The sequence below is a fragment of the Macaca mulatta genome, chromosome 6 (assembly GCF_049350105.2).
Source record: "Macaca mulatta isolate MMU2019108-1 chromosome 6, T2T-MMU8v2.0, whole genome shotgun sequence".
In the NCBI taxonomy this organism is placed as follows: domain Eukaryota; kingdom Metazoa; phylum Chordata; class Mammalia; order Primates; family Cercopithecidae; genus Macaca; species Macaca mulatta.
Window position 1 is genome coordinate 188,793,986 of NC_133411.1, and position 19,312 is coordinate 188,813,297.

At 60.3% G+C, this 19,312-nt stretch overlaps 3 protein-coding genes across 10 annotated transcripts in view; 2 read left to right on the top strand and 1 right to left on the bottom strand.

Annotated features, from left to right (window-relative positions):
* Window positions 1–13: 13 nt before the first annotated feature.
* On the top strand, window positions 14–2,540 carry LTC4S (leukotriene C4 synthase). 2 transcript variants are annotated; one of them, XM_001101985.5, is made up of 5 exons: window positions 14–167; window positions 1,612–1,711; window positions 1,813–1,883; window positions 1,969–2,050; window positions 2,281–2,540. In XM_001101985.5, exons 1-5 carry the CDS (start codon window positions 110–112, stop codon window positions 2,420–2,422), a joined length of 453 nt encoding a protein of 150 aa, XP_001101985.3. In that variant the 5' UTR covers window positions 14–109; the 3' UTR covers window positions 2,423–2,540. The 2 variants fall into 2 exon arrangements, with proteins under 2 accessions (XP_001101985.3, XP_077793655.1); XM_077937529.1 differs by having other exon boundaries at window positions 1,813–2,050.
* A 1,121-nt stretch (window positions 2,541–3,661) lies between these two features.
* On the bottom strand, window positions 3,662–12,719 carry MGAT4B (alpha-1,3-mannosyl-glycoprotein 4-beta-N-acetylglucosaminyltransferase B). Of its 2 annotated transcripts, none has more exons than XM_028849195.2 (15): window positions 11,947–12,719; window positions 7,713–7,898; window positions 7,483–7,623; window positions 7,262–7,395; window positions 6,836–6,882; window positions 6,515–6,628; window positions 6,216–6,291; window positions 5,996–6,110; window positions 5,551–5,681; window positions 5,245–5,352; window positions 4,970–5,163; window positions 4,560–4,638; window positions 4,393–4,480; window positions 4,210–4,322; window positions 3,662–4,113 (listed from the first exon to the last, which is right to left on the bottom strand). In XM_028849195.2, the coding sequence occupies exons 1-15, from the start codon at window positions 12,440–12,442 to the stop codon at window positions 4,090–4,092; spliced, it is 2,046 nt and encodes a 681-aa protein (XP_028705028.2). In that variant the 5' UTR covers window positions 12,443–12,719; the 3' UTR covers window positions 3,662–4,089.
* SQSTM1 (sequestosome 1) overlaps window positions 11,267–19,312 on the top strand; it is a 39,347-nt gene continuing 31,301 nt past the window's right edge. Inside the window, exons 1-2 of one of the 6 annotated variants that reach the window (XM_015141573.3) lie at window positions 12,234–12,422; window positions 16,782–16,890. The gene's annotated coding sequence lies outside the window, so the exon portion shown is untranslated. Of the gene's footprint in view, window positions 11,364–12,233; window positions 12,423–12,808; window positions 13,047–16,781; window positions 16,891–19,312 lie in introns of those variants that run through there. The other 5 variants (XM_015141572.3, XM_078004045.1, XM_078004048.1 and 2 more) reach the window with 5 other exon arrangements.

Here is a 19,312-nt window from a genome sequence, read left to right on the forward strand (position 1 = left end):
CACTGAGGCTGCTCTTCCTTTCCTGGGCTGACCTCTGAGCAGCAGACGGGGCTGAGTGTTCCCCAGCTCGCCTCTACACACAGCCCGTGCCACCGCAGCCGACGGCACCATGAAGGACGAGGTAGCTCTACTGGCCACCGTCACCCTCCTGGGAGTCCTGCTGCAAGGTGGGCTGGCTCCTATCTAGGAAGAGGGTGGGCCTCAGATCCCTACAGCCTGCCCTTTGCCCCCTAGGTCCAGGTGGAGGGCAGAGGCAGGGACTCCAGCCCAGGTCCAAGCTGGAGGAGGGTGGGGACTTCCAGGGACCTGGGGGGGCACCTGGCTGTGAGAGCTGTAGGACTTGGGGGTGGCAAGGGTGCCAGAACAAATGGTGGGATAGCCATGGGCTTGGGGAAGCTGAGCCCTGCTCTTTCCAGCTGTCCCCTCTCTGGGCGTCCCAGCAAGCGGCCCCCAGTCCCTGGCCCTGCTTCAAAGGAGGCACCTCCATACTGGGACCATGTGGAGCAGGGCAGAGGTGGGACTCCTTCCTCCAGCCCCCTAAAAGGAGCCTGCTTAATGCCTTTCTCAGACTGGCCCTAAAGGACACATTCCGGGGCCAGATATCCTAGCCACTTAGAGACACCACTGCCCCACAGTGTGTGGGCTAGGATAAGGCACAGCCTGGGGAGGGGGCTCTGAAGAGGCTGAACAGACAGGCCAGCCTGACCTCCAGCTGCACCCACACTGAGCTGGATGGCCACCCTGTGACACCCGTCTGCAGGGTGCCCAGCACCAAAGGTGCCAGGGCTGCAGGACTCAAGGGGAGATGGTCAGACGGGAGGTCTCGGGAGGGACTGCACAGCCAGCACTGGCCTGTGTGTGGTCTCGCCTGGCCTCCCCTGACCGAGGGAAGGGCTCCTGCTCACAAACTTTGGGGCCAGCCCACCCTCTGCAACTACCCCAGCCCTGGGGTCCTGGGGTTAGGCTAGGAGAGTCCCAGCTGCAACCTCCTGGGAGCAGAAGAGAAGGTGTCTGTCACATTTAGGCCTGGGACCAGAATGCAGGAACAGAGAAACAGGTTTGGAGCCACAGGGACCCAGGCTTTAGTGATCCTGGCCTGAGGCAGGGTCAGAGGGCCCTGCTGGTGGGCTCTGGTGGGTGGGTGACCAGGGACTGTTAGCTACAGGGAGTGTGCTTCCTTGCACCTGGCGGGATGCGGCCAGCTCTGCCCTCAGGCTCCCGAGGCACTTGCTGGCCAGGGACCTGAAAGCTGCATTTGCCTGTGTTTTGCGAGTGAAATGATTCAGAAACAAGGACTCAGGTGATCTCTCTCTGAGCAGGTGTCCCTGTGCCTCAATCACCCACCCTCCCCCATACACTCACAGGTTGGGACAGGGCCTCTCTGTGCCCCAGGCTTCAGTCCTGCCCTCCCCGCTGAATGTCAGGGGCAGGCCAGGGATGGGTAGGGCAGGCCAGGGATGGGTCAGAAGGGAGGTGTCCTCACTCAGGAGAGAGCGGGGAATTGTTCCGCCTTAGGGAAGAGAGGACACGGCCAAGTGAAGGATCCTTCCCACTCCCATCTCCGGGGCTTCGGGTGTCCAGACCTGACTCCTGCTCCCTCTCCTCCCCCAGCCTACTTCTCCCTGCAGGTGATCTCGGCGCGCAGGGCCTTCCGCGTATCGCCGCCGCTCACCACCGGCCCACCCGAGTTCGAGCGCGTCTACCGAGCCCAGTGAGGCGCGGCGGGAGGGCGCGGGACGGGAGCGAGCCCCGGGCGGGTCCAGGTCGCAGGACCAGCCCGGCCGGCGTGCTCATCCCACCCGCCCACCGCAGGGTGAACTGCAGCGAGTACTTCCCGCTATTCCTCGCCACGCTCTGGGTCGCCGGCATCTTCTTTCATGAAGGTCGGGGTGTGGGGCTGGGGCGCACGCGCTGGACCCCCTGGCGGCCGCGCAGCACGCTCACGAGGTCCGCGCGCACCTCTCGCAGGGGCGGCGGCGCTGTGCGGCCTGGTCTACCTGTTCGCGCGCCTCCGCTACTTCCAGGGCTACGCCAGCTCCGCGCAGCTCAGGTGAGGGCCGGGCGGGCAGCGGGGCGGGGCCGGGGAAAGGTCGCGGGTGGGCGGGGTCCTGGGGAGCGGGACCCAAGCTGGGGGCGGACGACGGGCCGGAGCCCAGCGCCTTTGGGAATTCGGTGGGCGAGCCCTAGCGGCGGCCGGAGGAAGTCCCCGCGGGGCCGGGGCTGGGGCGGGGAAGAAGCGGGGCCTTCTCGCGCCACCGCCCCGCTGACCGCCGCCCGCAGGCTGGCACCCCTGTACGCGAGCGCGCGCGCCCTCTGGCTGCTGGTGGCGCTGGCTGCGCTCGGCCTGCTCGCCCACTTCCTCCCGGCCGCGCTGCGCGCCGCGCTCCTCGGACGGCTGCGGACGTTGCTGCCGTGGGCCTGAGACCAAGGCCGCTGGGCCGGCGGAGCCGGGAACGAAGAGCCGGAGCCTCCAGCTGCCCCGGGAAGCGGCGCTCGCCTCCGCATCCTAGTCTCTATCATTAAAGTTCTCGTGACCGAGACCCGGGCTGCGTTTTCTGGGTCCGCGGGGGTGGCGCACCGCGGGCTACGGACCCTGGAGGGGCCCAGCCCAAGCCCGGGCAGCCCGGCGGGCTTCCTAGAGGCGGCGTGGGAGGGGCTGCGAAGGAATGGGACCTCCCCCTGGGGCGGGACTGGATCCGGTCTTCACCTCCCACCCCACTCCCTACTCAGCCTCCGGGTTACAAGGCCGCCCAGTCCTGCCGGGGTTCACCCAGCTAGCGCTCAGCGGTCTCCTCACCGGTCCCCCTCCTCAGGGGCCTCCCCTCTCCTGACTCTCAGCCACCCAGTCCCTCGTTCCCTGGCCTTCGCAGCTGACACTAGCCTGCAGGCGCGGGGCCCAGCAACTAGCTGTGCAGCTGCAGTGCCACCCACAGCCTGTGGATCTCTCCCCGGGTGAGGGCAGGGGCCTTTTGGTCAGCACTGGGTCCCCCTTGTTAACTGTAGGTGTTCAGGGCAGCCCTCCCAGGTCCGCAGAGCTGCGGGCACCATGGGAACATAGTGAATCAGTGACAGGTGGTCTCAAGGAAATGTCCAGAAGGCTTGGGGATCCAGGGGAGGCCCACAAAACAAACAAGTGACTTTTAGCCGAGTATGCAGGAGAAACGGAGAAAGGAGAGCTTGCCAAGCAGGGGCAACGGTGTGTGCAAAGGCCCTGAGGTGAGCGGGAGACCCTAACGTGCCAGAGGAGGGTGTCGGGGACCCAGGATGAGGACCAAGCTGAGACACACGGAGGGGAACAAGGAGGCTGGGAAATGCCTTCAGCTTGAGGAGCTAAGGGAAGGCCTCATGGCAGGCCTTGGACATGGGGGAGGCATCGGGGGACTTGCTGTGGGTATTGTGGTCCCGGATTCTGAGCTGCTTTCACCAGTGAATTACTGCCTTTGCGGCCTGATCTTAGGAACGGGGGTGAGGTGGCGCCGAGGTGGCACTGCGCCTGCAGGCCAGGCTGGGTCCTTGACTTAGCAAGGCAAGGTCGCTGCTGATGCTGGGTGGGGAGACCCAGTGCCGGGCTTAGTTGGCACGTTGGGGCACAGACCAGACAAATGAAGCCAGGCGCAGGGGCAGAGGGAGATGTCCAGGGCGTTCACATTGGAGGCACACACTTCATTAACCCTTTATTACAAGTCACGCTCTTATAGAAGTATATGTGGACTTACGTGAAAAAATCAAATGTATCCAAGAATAAAAAACACAGCACATAAAGTAGTATATGCATTCCAGTGTTCGCGCCAGAGACAGCGGGCGCCCAAGAAAAAGCTCTTCTAAAACGGCCTGACTGGGGCAGGCCGGGTGCGAACGGTTCCGGGCCTCAGGCACAGTGTGGGGGCCGCCTGCCTCCTCCGCGGCCCGGCGGGCGGGGGCAGCACCAGCTCCTAGGGCCTCCGGGCCAGCGGCGGACCCCAGGCTGGCCCAAGCCCGGCGCCAGGCAGAACCCTTCGGGCGGGGCCGTATCTGGCCCTCCGGGGACGGCAGTGACGACATCCCCAGAAACGTGGGCTTCAGGGCTGGCCACAGGGAGAAGCCCGCAGCTTAGTCGGCCTTTTTCAGGAAGATCTGGAAGAGCCGGACCCAGGGTCAGCAGGGCCTCTGAGCTCCGCCAGGGTCTCTCTGGCTACTCCCCGCGCCTGGCCTGGCCCTGCCCGGCCTCACCTCGCTCAGAATCACCCACACAGGGGAGTCCGTCTGGATCGAGAGGCGCAGCGCTTCCAGAGGGCCGAAGGCTGGGTCCACCTCTCCCTCTGCCACTCCCTTGTAGAAGGAGCCTGGGGGAGGGCAGCGCTGAGAGGGTGTCCCCGAACCCCAGCCCACGCTCTCCCCCAGCCCCCTACCCACCAATCTGGAGGTAGCCGTCGGGGCTCCGAGGGTACCGGAGGGTGGCGGTGCGGCCCTCCTGCAGGGCCTCCTTGTCCGACTGAGGGTTCTAGGGGCAGAACCAAGGGCTGAAGCAGGTGGCTGCGGGAGGCCCGACCTCAATGCACACCACACCCTACCGCACTTACGTCGAAGGGCAGCACCTCCACAGACGTGTTGAAGAGCTTGTCCTCCGGGTGCTCGATGTTCCCACTGCGGAAGAAAAACCTGCGGCCAGGCAGGCCTGTGAGCTGTGCAGGGGCAGCGCTCCAGTACAGCAGCCAGCGCCCAGCAGAGAAAGGCCAGGCCTGCACCCGGGGCCCCCAGGCAGCTGTCAGGCTGTGCAAGGAGATCAGGGCCTTCCTCTGGGAGGATGGTGAGGTGAAACATGGCTGAGCTCCTAAGGGCTGCCTGACTTAGTCCTCACAAGGTAGCTACCGTTAGGAGGCCCACTTCAGATGAGAACACTGAGGAATGTGAGGTTGGTTTGCTGGTGGAGCCTACCCCTAGGGGCCACCCAGCCCCGCCCCCCATCGCAGACCCGGGCGCTGGCACTGACCGCTCCAGTCTTAGGGGCTGGAAGAAGCGGAAGCGGATGAAGTCCCCCGCGGCAGGGGTGAAGGCCCAGAAGAAGTCCTCGCGCAGGTAGGCCTTCTCCAGGGTGAAGTGCTGGTATGTCTTCAGGCTCGTGCTCACCTCTGCTGGCGGGTTCACATGCTCCTTCCGCAGCGCCTGCTTTCCAAAGTCCTTGTCCTGCAGCAGAGGAGGGACAGCAGTGATGGCATGGGCCCCGACCTGGACCCCGGCATAGGGAGAGCGTGCAGGGCAGCCCACCTTCAGTTTCTGGATCTTGCCAGCCAGCGAGGAGTGAGTGCCCACATGCTGGAAGAGGGACGGCTTGAAGCGGATCCGCAGGTTGGCCTTCTGCCGGTCACAGTGCTTCTGTGGAGGGCGGGCGACACCCCAGGACTCGGCTGAGCCCTCCTTCCTCCACACGGCCTCTCCTGGAGGCTACCAGGGCCCTCCCACAGTTGACAGTGCCCTCTCTTATGTGATCAGATATAAGAACAGGGACAGTTTGTGCTGGAGGCTGCCTGCCCCTTGGCCCTGCCCCTGCCAGTCCCTCCAGCTCTTGCTCACCGCATCCTTCTCGGGGTTGCAGACTTTCACCCACAGAATATGGTCCAAGAGCCAGTCAATGGGCTTGTCCCGGTAGAACATGAGGATGAACTCTACAATCAGGCTCAGGTCCAGCGACTTGAACATCTTGCCTGGTAGGAAGGGGGCCTGAGTGGGCAGTGCTGCTCCGCCGTACTTCCTTTCTCCCTGCAGGGTGCCCCCGAGAGTCCCACAGCAAACCCAGGGCAGGCTTCAGGCAGGTGTGAGCACAAGGGGGCAGACAGGTGGTGAGGCCAGATATGGCTGATGCACAGGCAATGGGAACAGGCCAGGCAGGGCTGCAGCACGCACACCAGGCAGGGCCCAACCTGGGCAAAGGCTCATAGCGGACTCAGCATGGGACTGGGAGAGGATGGCAGAGGTGGGTGGGACTCAAAGGCACGGTCAGGTTAGGGGAGGGGCACACCAATGAAGCCCAGCTGGGAGAACTCCAGGATCATCCAGTCCTCTGAAGGCTGCTGCAGCGCAAAGTTCTTCATGGTGCTCAGGTAGTTGGGCTTGGCCACGATGTCATCCTCCAGCTGCAGGTTGAGCAGAGAGGGGCTGGGGCTCAGGAAGGGCACCCAGATGGACGAGACCCATAGCAGGGCAGGGCAGCACAGGGCAGCGCAGGGCTTGGGGCTGACCTGCACGTAGTAGATGCCTTTGGACTGCGCGTACATCATGAGGAAGCAGTAATCGAGGTTCTGTTTGGTCCTCCACCTGCGGGCCAGGGCGGGGCCTCAGGAGCTCAGACCCCTCCCCCTCCAGTGTGGCTCCACGGAGAAGCCGCTGGGTGGGCAGCCTCTGTCCCCCCACCCCCATGCGCAGGTCCTCCCGTGGAGAATTCAGGGCACTGCAGGGAAACGCCCTGGAATCAGATACCAGTAGATGGGTTCCCAGCACAGGCAGGCAGGCTGCTGGGGCTATGGGGGAGTGCTAGTACCTGACTCTCTCCTTGGGGTCCCCAAAGGACTCTCGGAGGCGGGAGAAGTCAGGGTAGAAGTGGGGGGAGGGTGAGATGACCTCCAGGAGCCCAGAATGGATCTCCGTGGGGAACCTGGGGGACGGGAAGGCCCAGTCCGTACGCAGCCTCCAGGGGCTCCACAGGGGCTGGGCCACTCTGCACACCCACCCCTCCCCCACCAGGTCCCTGCCTCCCCACAACATAGGAAAGGCGCTACCTACGGGGAGGCAGGAACCTGCCAGCACAACACCCCGCAGAGAGCCCTCCTGCCACCAGCTCTCTGGGGCCACCAGTACTCACAAGGCCTTGATGTTCTCTGTCACTGCCGAAGTGTACTGTGAGTCGGTCTGTGGGGAGACCAAGCACCCTCCCTTAGTGCTGCCACTGCCCCAAAAGGCCTGGAAGGGCTTGGAGAAGGGGCATGGCTTCAGATGCCCCCCACGTGGAGGTAGCGAGCCTGCTGTGCTGAGAGCAGAGCAAGGGCACCCCCAGAGACAGCCCTTTCCCTTTGGGACTGGCATGGCCAAGGGTGGGGCGAGGGGTGTGCCTAGGGGTAGAGGGCGCCAGGAAGCCCCTTCTTTTCAACTTTCTATCTCGGAACATTTGCGAACGAAACTAGCAACTGAACTTCCCACAGCTTTCTCCTCCCGAATGGCTCCTGCTGTCAGTTCTATACCGCAGGGGCTCCTCTGAATGTCCCCCAACCCCGCGTCCTGGCTCACTTGCCTCAGCGATCAGCACCACGATGACCGAGTCCTCCTTCTCCTGCGGGCTCAGCTCGGAGATGAGCGAGTGCAGAGTGTCAGTCAGGTACGAGTGCACCTCGCGCCGCACACTCGGGATGCCCATCACCACCGACACTATGGGGGACGGAGGCGCGACGCTGGGAAGGGCGCGGGGGGAACCCGCCACCCCTACCCCATGCTCCTCCCTGCCCACGCCCCTACCTCCCGTGCGGCCCTGGCCCACGCGCACCGCGGGCTGCAGACTGCTCTCCTTGGCCAGCAGGTGTGGCAGGTGGTGGAAGACGGTGGGCAGGTGCAGCACGTGCCGGTGTGAGCCGTTCCACGGCTTCAATCGGGGGTCCTCTGGATGGGTCGTGAAGGATCGGGACTGAGACCAGGGAGCCTACAACCAGCCCACCCCCGCCTTTTCCCCCTCCCGCCCCAGACCTCACCTGTTAGGCGGCCCCAGGTGCGATTGCCGTCTCCGTCTCGCAGCGCCTGCCTTTCCGACACGGCCCTCTTGATCTCGTCCAGCACCAAGTTGAGCTCCTTGGAGCGCTTGAGGCTCTCCTGCTCAGCTGCGTGCAACCGATCGCGCAGCGCCAGGAACTCCCGCTGGTAAACGTCCACAACGTCGCCTGCAGGTGGTACGCAAGCCGTTACGAGGGGGCAGTCTAGAGCCGCCCTAGGGCCCCTTTAGTGCCAGCGCACACATCTGGGTGCCCATCTGTGCAACAGCTCATTTACATCTGTTCTCGTGCCTGCCACACGTGAGACAGCTGGGGTCACTCTGAAATTACACTGACACGAATGCTTGTGGGGAGAAAACCAGGGGAATTTGCCCTCTTCCCGGGGTTATTTTATTCTCTGAGGAGGCGTCTGAAGTGGGAATTTCCAGACCTAGGTAGGTGGATCCTAAGCAAGGGCTGGAACAGCCTCAGACCGAAGCCGCTCTGTCCGTTGGCCTCCAAAGCCCACTCTTGCTTTTTGCAGCACATGCTCCTTCCAGGGCACGGGATACCCAAGGTCCTGGTGCTAGTTCTTCACTGTCCTCGTGGCAGTCGCTAGTTGCCCACCTTGCCCTGGATTGTTAGCCTCACAATGGCCCCGGGGGTGGCTGCTGCAGTTCCAGGAGCCCACCTCACTTCATTGCTCAAGGACAGTCAACAGCAGCGAGGGGACTAGCTCTGAATGCTCTGGTGCCTGTGTCTCTGGAGACCTGTGCTGTGCCTGGGGCACCCTGAAGGGTCCGCATGCCCCCCCAGGGGACCCATGTCAGAAGCTCCAGCTGGGCCCAGGCATGAGGGCTGTAGGCAGATGGGGCAGCACACAGGTAGGGCTGCCCGACAGTAGAGAGGCACCACCAGTCTGGCAGGGACCAGTGAGCAAGACTGAGATCAACAACCTCCCGGTGGCTGGGTGCCCACAGTCCCTGCGGAAGTACGCTCAAGGCCTCTGCCAGGCGAGCCTCTGAAAACCTATGTGGCCTGCAAGGCCTTATGTTTCCAAGTCTCCAAGTTTAAGACGCCTGACAGAACTCCCTCTACCCACAGATAGCTCTTCCATTCCTTGATCCTTGGTGGGTTCACAGACCCCAGAGTTCCGTGGGATGGCCTCACCCCGCCAGCGGCCCTGTGCATGATCAAGGTCATGATCAGGCAAAGTCCAGTCACCTCAGGACACACCCCTTTCCAAAGCAGAGGCAGGAGGTCGAAGTGCCAAGCGACCAGGGAATAGGAAGGGGTGGACCTGGGCAGGAGGGAAAGGTGTAAGGAGCAGGGAGCGAAGTGGATCTTCCCTGAGGCATCTCTTACCCAAGAAGCTAGCCCCCGCCCTCCCACACCCTGCCTCTCTGGGGCTAAGGCTGAGGCCAAGTGGAGCCTCTGGACAGGCCCTGGCGGGAGGGAAGGGGGAGTCAGATTACCGGATCTGCCAGGCTCCACGCTGGGCTCAGGGGCTAGGTTACCCTGGAAACCTGACCCTTTGAATGCAGAGCTGGCTACCCCCAACACTCACCCATTGCTGGGCGACACTGAGGTGTAGGCAGCGGTTGCCCACAGGGATGGGACTGGAGGTGCAGAGGCCTACAGAGCCATCAGGAGTGGGTTCAGAGCCACCTGCACCTGCAGGTGTGCCTCCCTCCTGCCTAGATGCCAGTCCCCGCTTGCCTACTTACAGCCACTGCCCATCCCCGAGCCCCACCCTGGCTTTCTCTGTCCCACATGACTGCCTCAGATGGACAGGCTGGGTGGGCAGTGGTGGGTGACGCTGCCTGAATCACCCTGGAAACAGCCTGCTCCTTACCCTGGCTTCCTTCCTAGGGGCCTCCCCTCTCCCCCAGGTCCTGTTTACCAGGAGGTAAAGGGACCCACGGGCTCCCACCTACACCAACCCTTCTGTCATTTCCCTTCACACTGCAGGCCCTGGCCCTGGGCAGCCTCCCCCGCCTGCCAGCTCCCCCACCCGCCTGGCCCTCAACTGTGCGTCGAACTCTGTGACTGCCTCCCCATGGGCCAGGCCCCATGCCAGGGCTCTGCCAAGCCATGCTGACATCCTCTAACCTTCAGGAGCTGGGGAGGCAGCTCAGGTGGAGAGGGGCCAGCCTGGGAGCCCCTGCCATACCTTCCTGCCTCAGGGCCACATTGTTAAGAACAGCAGCAATGAGGCCTGGAGGCTGTGTAACCCTCCCTGGAGGCGAGTCATTAGGACACCCTGAGGCCCGCAAACCACAGTTCCCCCTGCTTCCCTCTTGGTTGGGAAAAGATTAAAGAGCCAAGCTGGGGCACAACCTTTGTGCCCTGTATTCAGGGAAAAGGAACAGGATCAGAGGGGCATGGGCAGGTATCAGGCCGTTAACAGTCTGCTGTCACCATGCATGTGTGCGGCAGATGTCTGTCTCCTCTCCAGACCCTGCACCCTCCCAGGAGTCAAGGAGGGTGTCTGTCATTGCTGAGGTCCAGGCCTGGGGAGGAGGACAGCCTGGAGGCTGGGAGAGCTGTGTGGCTGAGACCCTGGGCCACCCGCAAGGGTCTGCCTCCCTGGGCAGATCCTCAGCAGGTGCTTGGCTGAAGGCCACAGTTTGAGTGCTGGCAGAGCTGCTCCACAGGCCAGATATGAAACTGGGCCCCAAACCCTTCTCCAGGGTCCATTTTGCATTAGTCTAAAGAGGCCGTCCTGGGCTTGACCTTGGGCTTCCAGGATGACGCCCGCACCTGCTGTCCTTCCTCTCTGGTTCCCTGCCCATCTCCTTCCTTCTCTGCAGATTCCACTTCCTGGGTTCTTCCCTCAAGTTCCTGGACCCCCGCTGGCTGCAAAGTGGAGGCCAGGTTCCAATTTGGCCTCAGACTGGCTAAGCCTGGTTTCGCCAGGGGCTTAAGACAGACTTTCTACATGTGACAATGAGATGGGTTCACATAATAGCCTGGATTCCTAGCTTCACTGAGTCACCACAGAAACAGTGACAGCCCCTCAACAAGGCAGGCCTAGGTCACCCCCTACTCATGCCTCACAGGATCCTTAGGCTTCCCTCCCCTAGGGGCTGGGTCCTTGAATCTAAGCGCTCCCCTTCTTAGCTCTCCTGTTCCCCAGGCCCTCAAAGAGCCAGCCTCCCGGATGCCCCCACGGAGCCAGCGCCTCTCCCTCACTCTGCTGTCCCGGAGACTGGCTCCCTGTGGTAAGCCAGGCTTGCAGAGGTGGCTCCTGACATCAATCTGGCGGCATGTGGCTGCTGTGGGAGACACACACTGGCTGAGGACAAAGGGCAAGGGCTCATGGCTCTACCCACGACTGGAAGAGTGTGCCCCAGCCCTTCAGATAAGGCCCCACCTAGGCCTTCATGCCAGTCTGCTAGTCACCCTGCCAAGGACCCAGAATGTCCTTCCCCAGGTGACACACCCTACCTACAGATAATTCTGCCCCAGTCATGCCTGCCCTTGATAATATACGCCACCACCGGGGCCTCTGCCCCAGCCCTCCCTCCCCTGTCCTGCAGTCTCCCCGCAGAGTCCCTGGGTGATGGGGCTCTGGCCCTGGAGCCCCAAGGCCAGCCCAGGCCTCTGCTCTGACAGAACAAGTGCGGCAGGCGGGCGCGCTGGCAGAGCTCGGTGAGGGTAGCTGAGGCTCGGAAGGTCCGGAAGGGTCCAGGTCCTCCCAGCCTCCTCAGCCTCTCTGGGGTGGCGCTCCGGGACAGGGAAACAGGGAAGCAGGTGGCAGGGAGGCCAAGGGGGCAGGTAGCCTCAGCCCGCTTAGGCCTCCAGCAGGCAGGCAGGCAGGAGGCCACTCTCCCAGAACCTCCAGGCTAGGGGAAGAGCGCCTCGGAGGGCTCAGGCCCTACTCGGCCCCACCATCGCCAAGACCGGTCAGGGGGGCGGGGGGCGGGGGGTCGGTCTGCACCCTCCGCCTGCAAGAGCGCTGGGCGGACGCGGAGGGCGGGGGCCAGCCCGGGAAGCTCGGGGTGCGGGGGAGGGGCTGGGGCCGCACAGGAGCGCAGGGCAGCAGTGGCCGGGCTGGCTCAGGACGCCTCTCCCTCCCTCCCCCGCTCCCATAGGCCGGATGCTGCCGAGGCGTTCCGGGCGCCCGGGGGTCGGCGAGGGAGACCCAGGACCGGGTGTCACGCCGGGGTCGCCCAGGCCGGCGCGGGGCTGCGGGAGGCAGGGTCGGGGGAGGGCGGGTGGGGGGATGCCTGACCGCCTAGCGGTGCCCTCGCGCCTGTGTCCCTCACGCCGGCCCAGGTCCTGCCCAAGTGGCTGTGGCTGGCGTTCCGGGACCTCTGTGACCTTGGGTCTGTGCCGAGACCCCCACGGGTCCCCAGCTCAGCTGCGCCCGCGGAGTCCGGTCCGGGGCACCCACGGGCGCGGCCAGCGCTGGGCGGGCAGGCGCAGCCCGGGCCCGAGGAGGACGCCGCGGCTCCAGCAGCAAACAAGTGGGGGAGGGTGGGAGGGGCGTCCTCCGCGCCGCCCGGGCGGGGAAGGGGCGCCTGCGTCGGCTTCCGGCCGCCTCCCGCGGCCACCGCCGGGCCCGCTCCCGCCGCCGACGCCCAGGTGCGCCAGGTGCGGGCCGGGCCGGTCGGGCGGGGGTCGCGCTTACCTTTCTGGCCGCTGAGTGCCGCGTACCAGGACAGCGAGAGGAAGGCGCACAGGCAGAAGAGCAGCAGCGTCAGGAAGGTGCCATTGCGGAGCCTCATCTCCTCCGATGCGCGGCGGGCGCCCGCGGGGCCGAGGCTGCATGGCCCGGGGAACCGGGGCCGGGGCGCAGGGGTCGGAAGGCGGCGGCTGCAGGGGCCCCGGCCCCGGGGCGGGGAGGGGCGGGGGGGCCGGGGCCGGGCAGGGACCGGGCCGGGGAGCGCGCCTGCCGCTTCTCAGGGCGCAAGCTTTGTGCCCTGTACTCAGGGAAAAGGAACAGGCTCAGAGGAGCAGAGGCAGATATCAGGCTCACTGCAGGTATCAGGGGCGCGGGACACTGGCGGCCTCGCCTCCGCGGCAGGGCCGGGCCAGGCCGGGCTGGGCTGGGCTGGGCGGCGAGAGCCGCGGCCCGGCCTGGATCTGGGGCCTGGATCTGGGGCCGCCGCGGAGTCGACGGCGCAGGGCGGGGCGGCCCGGATTTAAAGGGGCCGCAGCACCGCCGCCGCCAGCGCCGCGAGGGGCGGGGTGGGGGCCGGCGCCCGTGATCCCGACCGGCTCCCGCAGCCCCGCTTGGGCTCGTGCGAGTCGGCCTTAGGTAAGGCCGGAGTGGGAGTGCGGGTCGACCGCAGCCGGCGCGGGCGGCGGGGGCGGCGCTCTCGGGCCCAGGTACTCTTCTCGGCAACATCTCCTCCGCGCGCGGACCCCGACCCCACTCGCACGTTCTCTGGGCTGTTTCCCGAGCGTGAGGGGCTCTGGGTGGCGCGGGGGACTGGGCGCTTGGAGGGGACTGGGCGCTTGGAGCCGGGAGCCACCGTTGCCTTCGGCGCCGCCCAGGGCGCTTTCCCGCTCAGGAGCTTCCTCTGGGGCGCGGGACTGAGACGCACAGGGGCCCGGGAGGCGGGAACAATGGGCCGTTCTAGGGGGAATCAGGGCCAATGCTCGTGGGTGCAGAGGAATGACCAGCCCAGAACCGGACCGGCTTCCCGGGACAGTGGCGGCCCAAGCGCGCCGCTTACGGGAGCAACGGGCCCTGCTCCCGGTGGTGCAGCGGCCACCTCGCCCCGCGCAGCCCAGCCGGCTCTTGATAGGGGCCCACGCCTTCGGATTTTTGTGGGTTTTTTTTTTTGAGACAGAGTCTCGCTCTGTCGCCCAGGCTGGAGTGCAATGGCGCGATCTCGGCTCACTGCGATCTCAGCCTCCGGAGTAGCCGGGATTACAGGCGCCCGGCTAATTTTTTTTCTTTCTTTTTTTTTTTTTTTAAGACTTTGGGCAGCGCCTGGCCCGCTCCCAGCTTGGACCTCCCAGTCCTAGGGGCCCGGTTCCGGGTGGAGGCTGCAGGGACCTCTGCCCCGCCCGCTCGGGGGAGGCCTGAGGGGCTGGACTCAGACTGGGAGTGAATGCAGCTTTGTCTTCCTAGTCCAGCCCCGGCCCACACCTGGGGCTGGGTGGAATCGGGAGCTTCTACGGGTCTGGACAATTCTCCCACAGAGAGATTGATGCCAAGAAGTGGGTGGCCGAGCCAGAGGCCGAGGTGGGCTGGATCCTGAGGCCCAGTGTTAAAGGACAGGGCTCCCCATTCAGTGCTCCTGGAACATTCCGAACTAGAGACTGGGACTTGTAGGCGCCTTCTAGAGGAAACTCGTGTTTTCACAGGTGTCTTCTATGTGTGGCAAAGGATAATGGCTTTTCACTTAGGCTGTGGCATAAAGGGCCTTAGAAATTGTTAATGAGTTACTTAACGTTAAAACTTAGTCACCCAGGCCCGGTGTGGTGGCTCATGCCTGTAATCCCAGCACTTTGAGAAGCTAAGGCGGGAGGATCATTTGAGCTCACCAGTTCGAGACCAACCTGGGCAACATAGTGACACCTCATCTCTATAAAATTAAAATTTTTTAAACAATTGTTTTTGGATTTTTTTTGGTAATTTTTAAAATATTTATTTATTTATTTATTTTTGAGACAGAGTCTTGCCTTGTCGCCCAGGCTGGAGTGCAGTGGCCTGATCTAGACTGACTGCAAGCTCCACCTCCCGGGTTCATGCCATTCTCCTGCCTCAGGCTCCCGAGTAGCTGGGACTACAGGCCAATGGCACCACACCCGGCTAATGTTTTGTATTTTTTAGTAGAGACGGGGTTTCACCATGTTAGCCAGGATGGTCTCGATCTCCTGACCTCGTGATCCACCTGCTTCAGCCTCCCAAAGTGGTGGGATTACAGGTGTGAGCCACCACGCCCGGCCTTTTTTGTTTTGTTTTTAAAGATGGAGTCTCGCTCTGTTGCCCAGGCTGGAGTGCAGTGGCATAATCTCGACTCACTGCAACTTCTGCCTCCCAGGTTCAAGGAATTCTCCTGCCTCATCCTCCTAAGTAGCTGGGATTACAGGCGCGCCCCACCACACCCAGCTAATTTTTTTGTAGTTTTAGTAGAGGTGGGGTTTCACCATGTTGGTCAGTCTGGTCTCAAACTCTTGACCTCGTGATCCACCCACATTGGCCTCCCAAAGTACTGGGATTACAGGCATGAGCCACCGTGCCTGGCCTTTTTTTTTTTTTTTTTGAAACGGAATCTTGCTCCGTGGCCCAGGCTGGAGTGCAGTCAGGCAATCTTGGCTCACTGCAACCTCCGCCTCCTGAGTTCAAGCGATTCTCCTGCCTCACCTGCCTGAGTAGCTGGGATTACAGGCATATGCCACCATGCCCAGCTAATTTTTGTATTTTTAGCAGAGACAGGCTTTCACCATGTTGGTCAGACTGGTCTCGAACTCCTGACCTCAGGTGATCCGCCTGCCTCAGCCTCCCAAAGTGCTGGGATTACAGGTGTGAGCCACCAGGGGCGCCCAACCTAATTTTTGTATTTTTAGTAGAGATGGGGTTTCACCATGTTGGCCAGGTTGGTCTCCAACTCCTGACCTCAGGTGATCCGCCTGCCTCGGCCTCCCAGAGTGCTGGGATTACAGGCGTGAGCGTGCCGGGCCAACAATTTTTTTTTTATTTTAATTTTAATTTATTTTTATTTTTTATTATACTTTAAGTTCTAGGGTACATGTGCACAACATGCAGGTTTGTTATGTATGTATACATGTGCCATGTTGGTGTGCTGTACCCATTAACTCATCATTTACATTAGGTGTATCTCCTAATGCTATCCCTCCCCCCTCCCCCCACCCCACGACAGGCCCTGGTGTGTGATGTTCCCCTACCTATGTCCAAGTGATCTCATTGTTCAACTCCCACCTAAGAGTGAGAACATGCGGTGTTTGGTTTTCTGTCCTTATGATAGTTTGCTCAGAATGACGTTTTCCAGCTTCATCTATGTCCCTACAAAGGACATGAACTCATCCTTTTTTATGGCTGCATAGGATTCCATGGTGTATATGTGCCACATTTTCTTAATCCAGTCTGTCACTGATGGACATCTGGGTTGGTTCCAAGTCTTTGCTATTGTGAATAGTGCCGCAATAAACATATGTGGGCATGTGTCTTTATACCTGCATTATTTATAATCCCTTGGGTATATACCCAGTAATGGGATGGCTGGGTCAAATGGTATTTCTAGTTCTAGATCATTGAGGAATCACCACACCGTCTTCCACAATGGTTGAACTAGTTTACAGTCCCACCGACAGTGTAAAAGTGTTCCTATTTCTCCTTATCCTCTCCAGCACCTGTTGTTTCCTGACTTTTTAATGATAGCCATTCGAACTGGTGTGAGATGGTATCTCATTGTAGTTTTGATTTGCATTTCTCTGATGGCCAGTGATGATGAACATTTTTTCATGTGTCTGCGGGCCAACAATTATTATTATTATTTTTTTTTTTTGAGATGGAGTCTCGCTCTGTCACCCAGGCTGGAGCCCAGTGGCGCTATCTCGCCTCCTGAAAGCTCCGCCTCCCGGGTTCACGCCATTCTCCTGCCTCAGCCTCCTGAGTAGTTGTGACTACAGGCCCCGCCACCATGCCCGGCTAATTTTTTATATTTTTAGTAGAGAGGGGGTTTCACCGTGGTCTCTATCTCCTGACCTCGTGATCGCCCCGCCTCGGCGTCCCAAAGTGCTGGGATTACAAGCGTGAGCCACTGCACTTGGCCAGGCCAACAATTTTTTTAAGGGGAAAAAAAAAAAGTGAGTCAGCTGGGCACTGTGGCCTACACCTGTAATCCAAGTGAGACAGCCAAGTATGAAGGGGTCCCGGAGAAACTCCCACCTGCTGAAGCACTGAAAGAACTGGGTGGAGCCACAGAAGCTCCCACTCTGCTGGGGAGGAGCTTGGCCTCTTCTGTTCTGGGTGGAATCTGGGATTCTGTCTGTGAGGCGAGAGACCAGCTAGCGGCACTCTCTCAGAGTCCCTGTTTCCCCTTTTTTCCCCTCTTGCCCAATAAATTACATTTTTCTCACCCTTCAAAGCGTCTGCGAGATTAATCTCTGATGGCTGCGGGACAAGAACCTGGCTTTTAGCTGAACTAAGGAGAAAGTCCTACAACAGTTTGGCGTGCAACATGGGCCTTGAGAAAGGGTGAGTGAGATGCAAACCAAGAAATTTCTTTCCTCTCTCTTTTTATTTTATTTTTTTTTTTTTGAGATGGAGTCTGACTCTTTCGCCCAAGCTGGAGTACAGTAGCGCGATCTCGGCTCACTGCAAGCTCCACCTTCCAGGTTCACGCCATTCTCCTGCCTCAGCCTCCTGAGTAGCTGGGACTACAGATACCCGCGGCAACGCCCGGCTAATTTTTTTGCAGTTTTAGTAGAGACAGGGTTTTTACTGTGTTAACCAGGATGGTCTCTATCTCCTGACCTCATGATCCACCTGCCTCAGCCTCCCAAAGTGCTGGGATTACAGGTGTGAGCCACCACGCCCGGCCTTTTTCCTCTCTTTCTAAGCCTATTTATCTTCGGGCTTCTGAGGGGGAGGATATGGGAAACTGTGACCCCACCCCCGTTGTTCCCGGGGGTCGGGAAGGTTGGCCTTGGTCTCCACGGTGTTTTCCTTCCTTCTGGACAGATGAGCGAAGGGCGGTTCTCTGTCACCCAGGCTGGAGTGCAGTGGCTCCACTTCTGCTCACTGCAACCTCCGTCTCCCAGGTTCGAAGGAACCTCCTGTCTCAGCCTCCTCCCAAGTAGCTGGGATAACAGGTGTGGACCACCATGCCTTGCTAATTTTTGTATTTTTAGTAGAGATGGGGTTTCACCATGTTGGCCAGGCTGGTCTCTAACTCCTGAACTCAGGTGATCCACCCTTCTGGGCCTCCCAAAGTGCTGGGATTACAGTAGTGATCCAGCCCCCTGGCATTTTTGAACTTTTTTCTTTTCTTTTCCCCACCAGGTCAGAAGTTGATTTTTTTTTTTTTTTTTTTGAGATGGAGTCTTCCTGTGTTGCCCAGGCTGGAGACGCTATCTCGGCTCACTGCAAGCTCCACCTCCTGGGTTCACGCCATTCTCCTGCCTCAGCCTCCCGAGTAGCTAGGACTACAGGCGCCCGCCACCACGCCCAGTTCATTTTTTTGTATTTTTAGTGGAGACAAGGTTTCACCGTGTTAGCCAGGATGGTCTGGATCTCCTGACCTTGTGATCCGCTGGCCTCGGCCTCCCAAAGTGCTGGGATTACAGGCGTGAGCCACCGCACCCGCCCGCCCCCGCTCCCCCCGCTTTTTGTTTTTTTTTTTTTTTTTGAGACAGAGTCTCGCTGTGTCACCCAGGCTGGAGTGCAGTGGCCCGATCTTGGCTCACTGCAAGCTCCACCTCCCGAGTTCAAGCGATTCTCCTGCCTCAGCCTCCCGAGTAGCTGGGACTACAGGTGCCCGTGGCCACGCCTGGCTAAATTTTTGTATTTTAGTGGAGACGGGGTTTCACCATGTTGGCCAGGATGGTGTCAAGTTCCTGATGTCGTGATCCGCCCACCTCGGCCTCCCAAAGTGCTGGGATTACAGGTGTGAGCCACCGCACCCCCCTGCCAAAAGTTGACTTTTAAGCAAGTTTTTTTTTTTTCCATTTGGAAGGTGTTTTGCTGGGCTGGAAAATGGGGATCACCGTTTATATTTTCTGTGAAGTTTTAATTGTGAAAAAGGATTTATGAGTTTGGTCTTAAGCTGTAGCCAATCTGGTGTGCTTTGTGTGTCTTTCTGTGTGGTCCCTAGTAAACTTTGCTGCAGGCCTCCATCTTGTTTTATGTCCTTGGGGACATGGCCTGTAACCCTGTGGCAAGGCATGGCTTAGCCTCCCGGGTCTCAGAGTTCATTCTGGCTTCCCAGCTGAGTTTTTTCTGGTTTGGTATCTGCATGACCTTTTGCTATTTGTTGATTCCCCTCCCCTCCATGAACCACGTTGGAGTTTCCTTTTTCCGAGCCTTTAGTAAAGTTTGAAAGCCAGGAATATTGGCCATTTGGCCTGGGTAAAGTCGGGTAATAAATTTTAAAAGGACCGTATTAAAGAGTGCTATTGTTAAAAGTCAACTTAATTAAAAGCAGATATTCAAGCTCTAATAACCTCGGACTCCTTGGGAAAAACAGGAGGTGCCAGAGACCCTGTTTTGCGACAAACCTGTTTTCTTCATAGAACCCCAGGGATTAAAAGCACCCAGAGGCCAATGATCCAAATAAAAGATTGGCAAACAAAGGATCTTGTGCGGACTGGGTTTTATTCTGCCTGTGTAATTGTGTATGTGTTGTGTGTGTAATGTCTATAAAAAGAGCTCTAATTAGTTGGCCTAAAGGAAGTCAAGAACTTGGATCAAATTTTTTTTTTTTCTTTTTTTTTTTTTGAGATACAGTCTCACTCTGTTGCCCAGGCTGGAGTGCAGTGGCACGATCTCAGCTCACTGCAACCTCCACCTCCCGGGTTCAAGTGATTCTCCTGCTTCTGCCTCCCAAGTAGCTGGGACTGCAGGCGCACGCTACCACGCCCGGCTAGTTTGTTTTCATTTTTTATTTTTTTATTTTTTT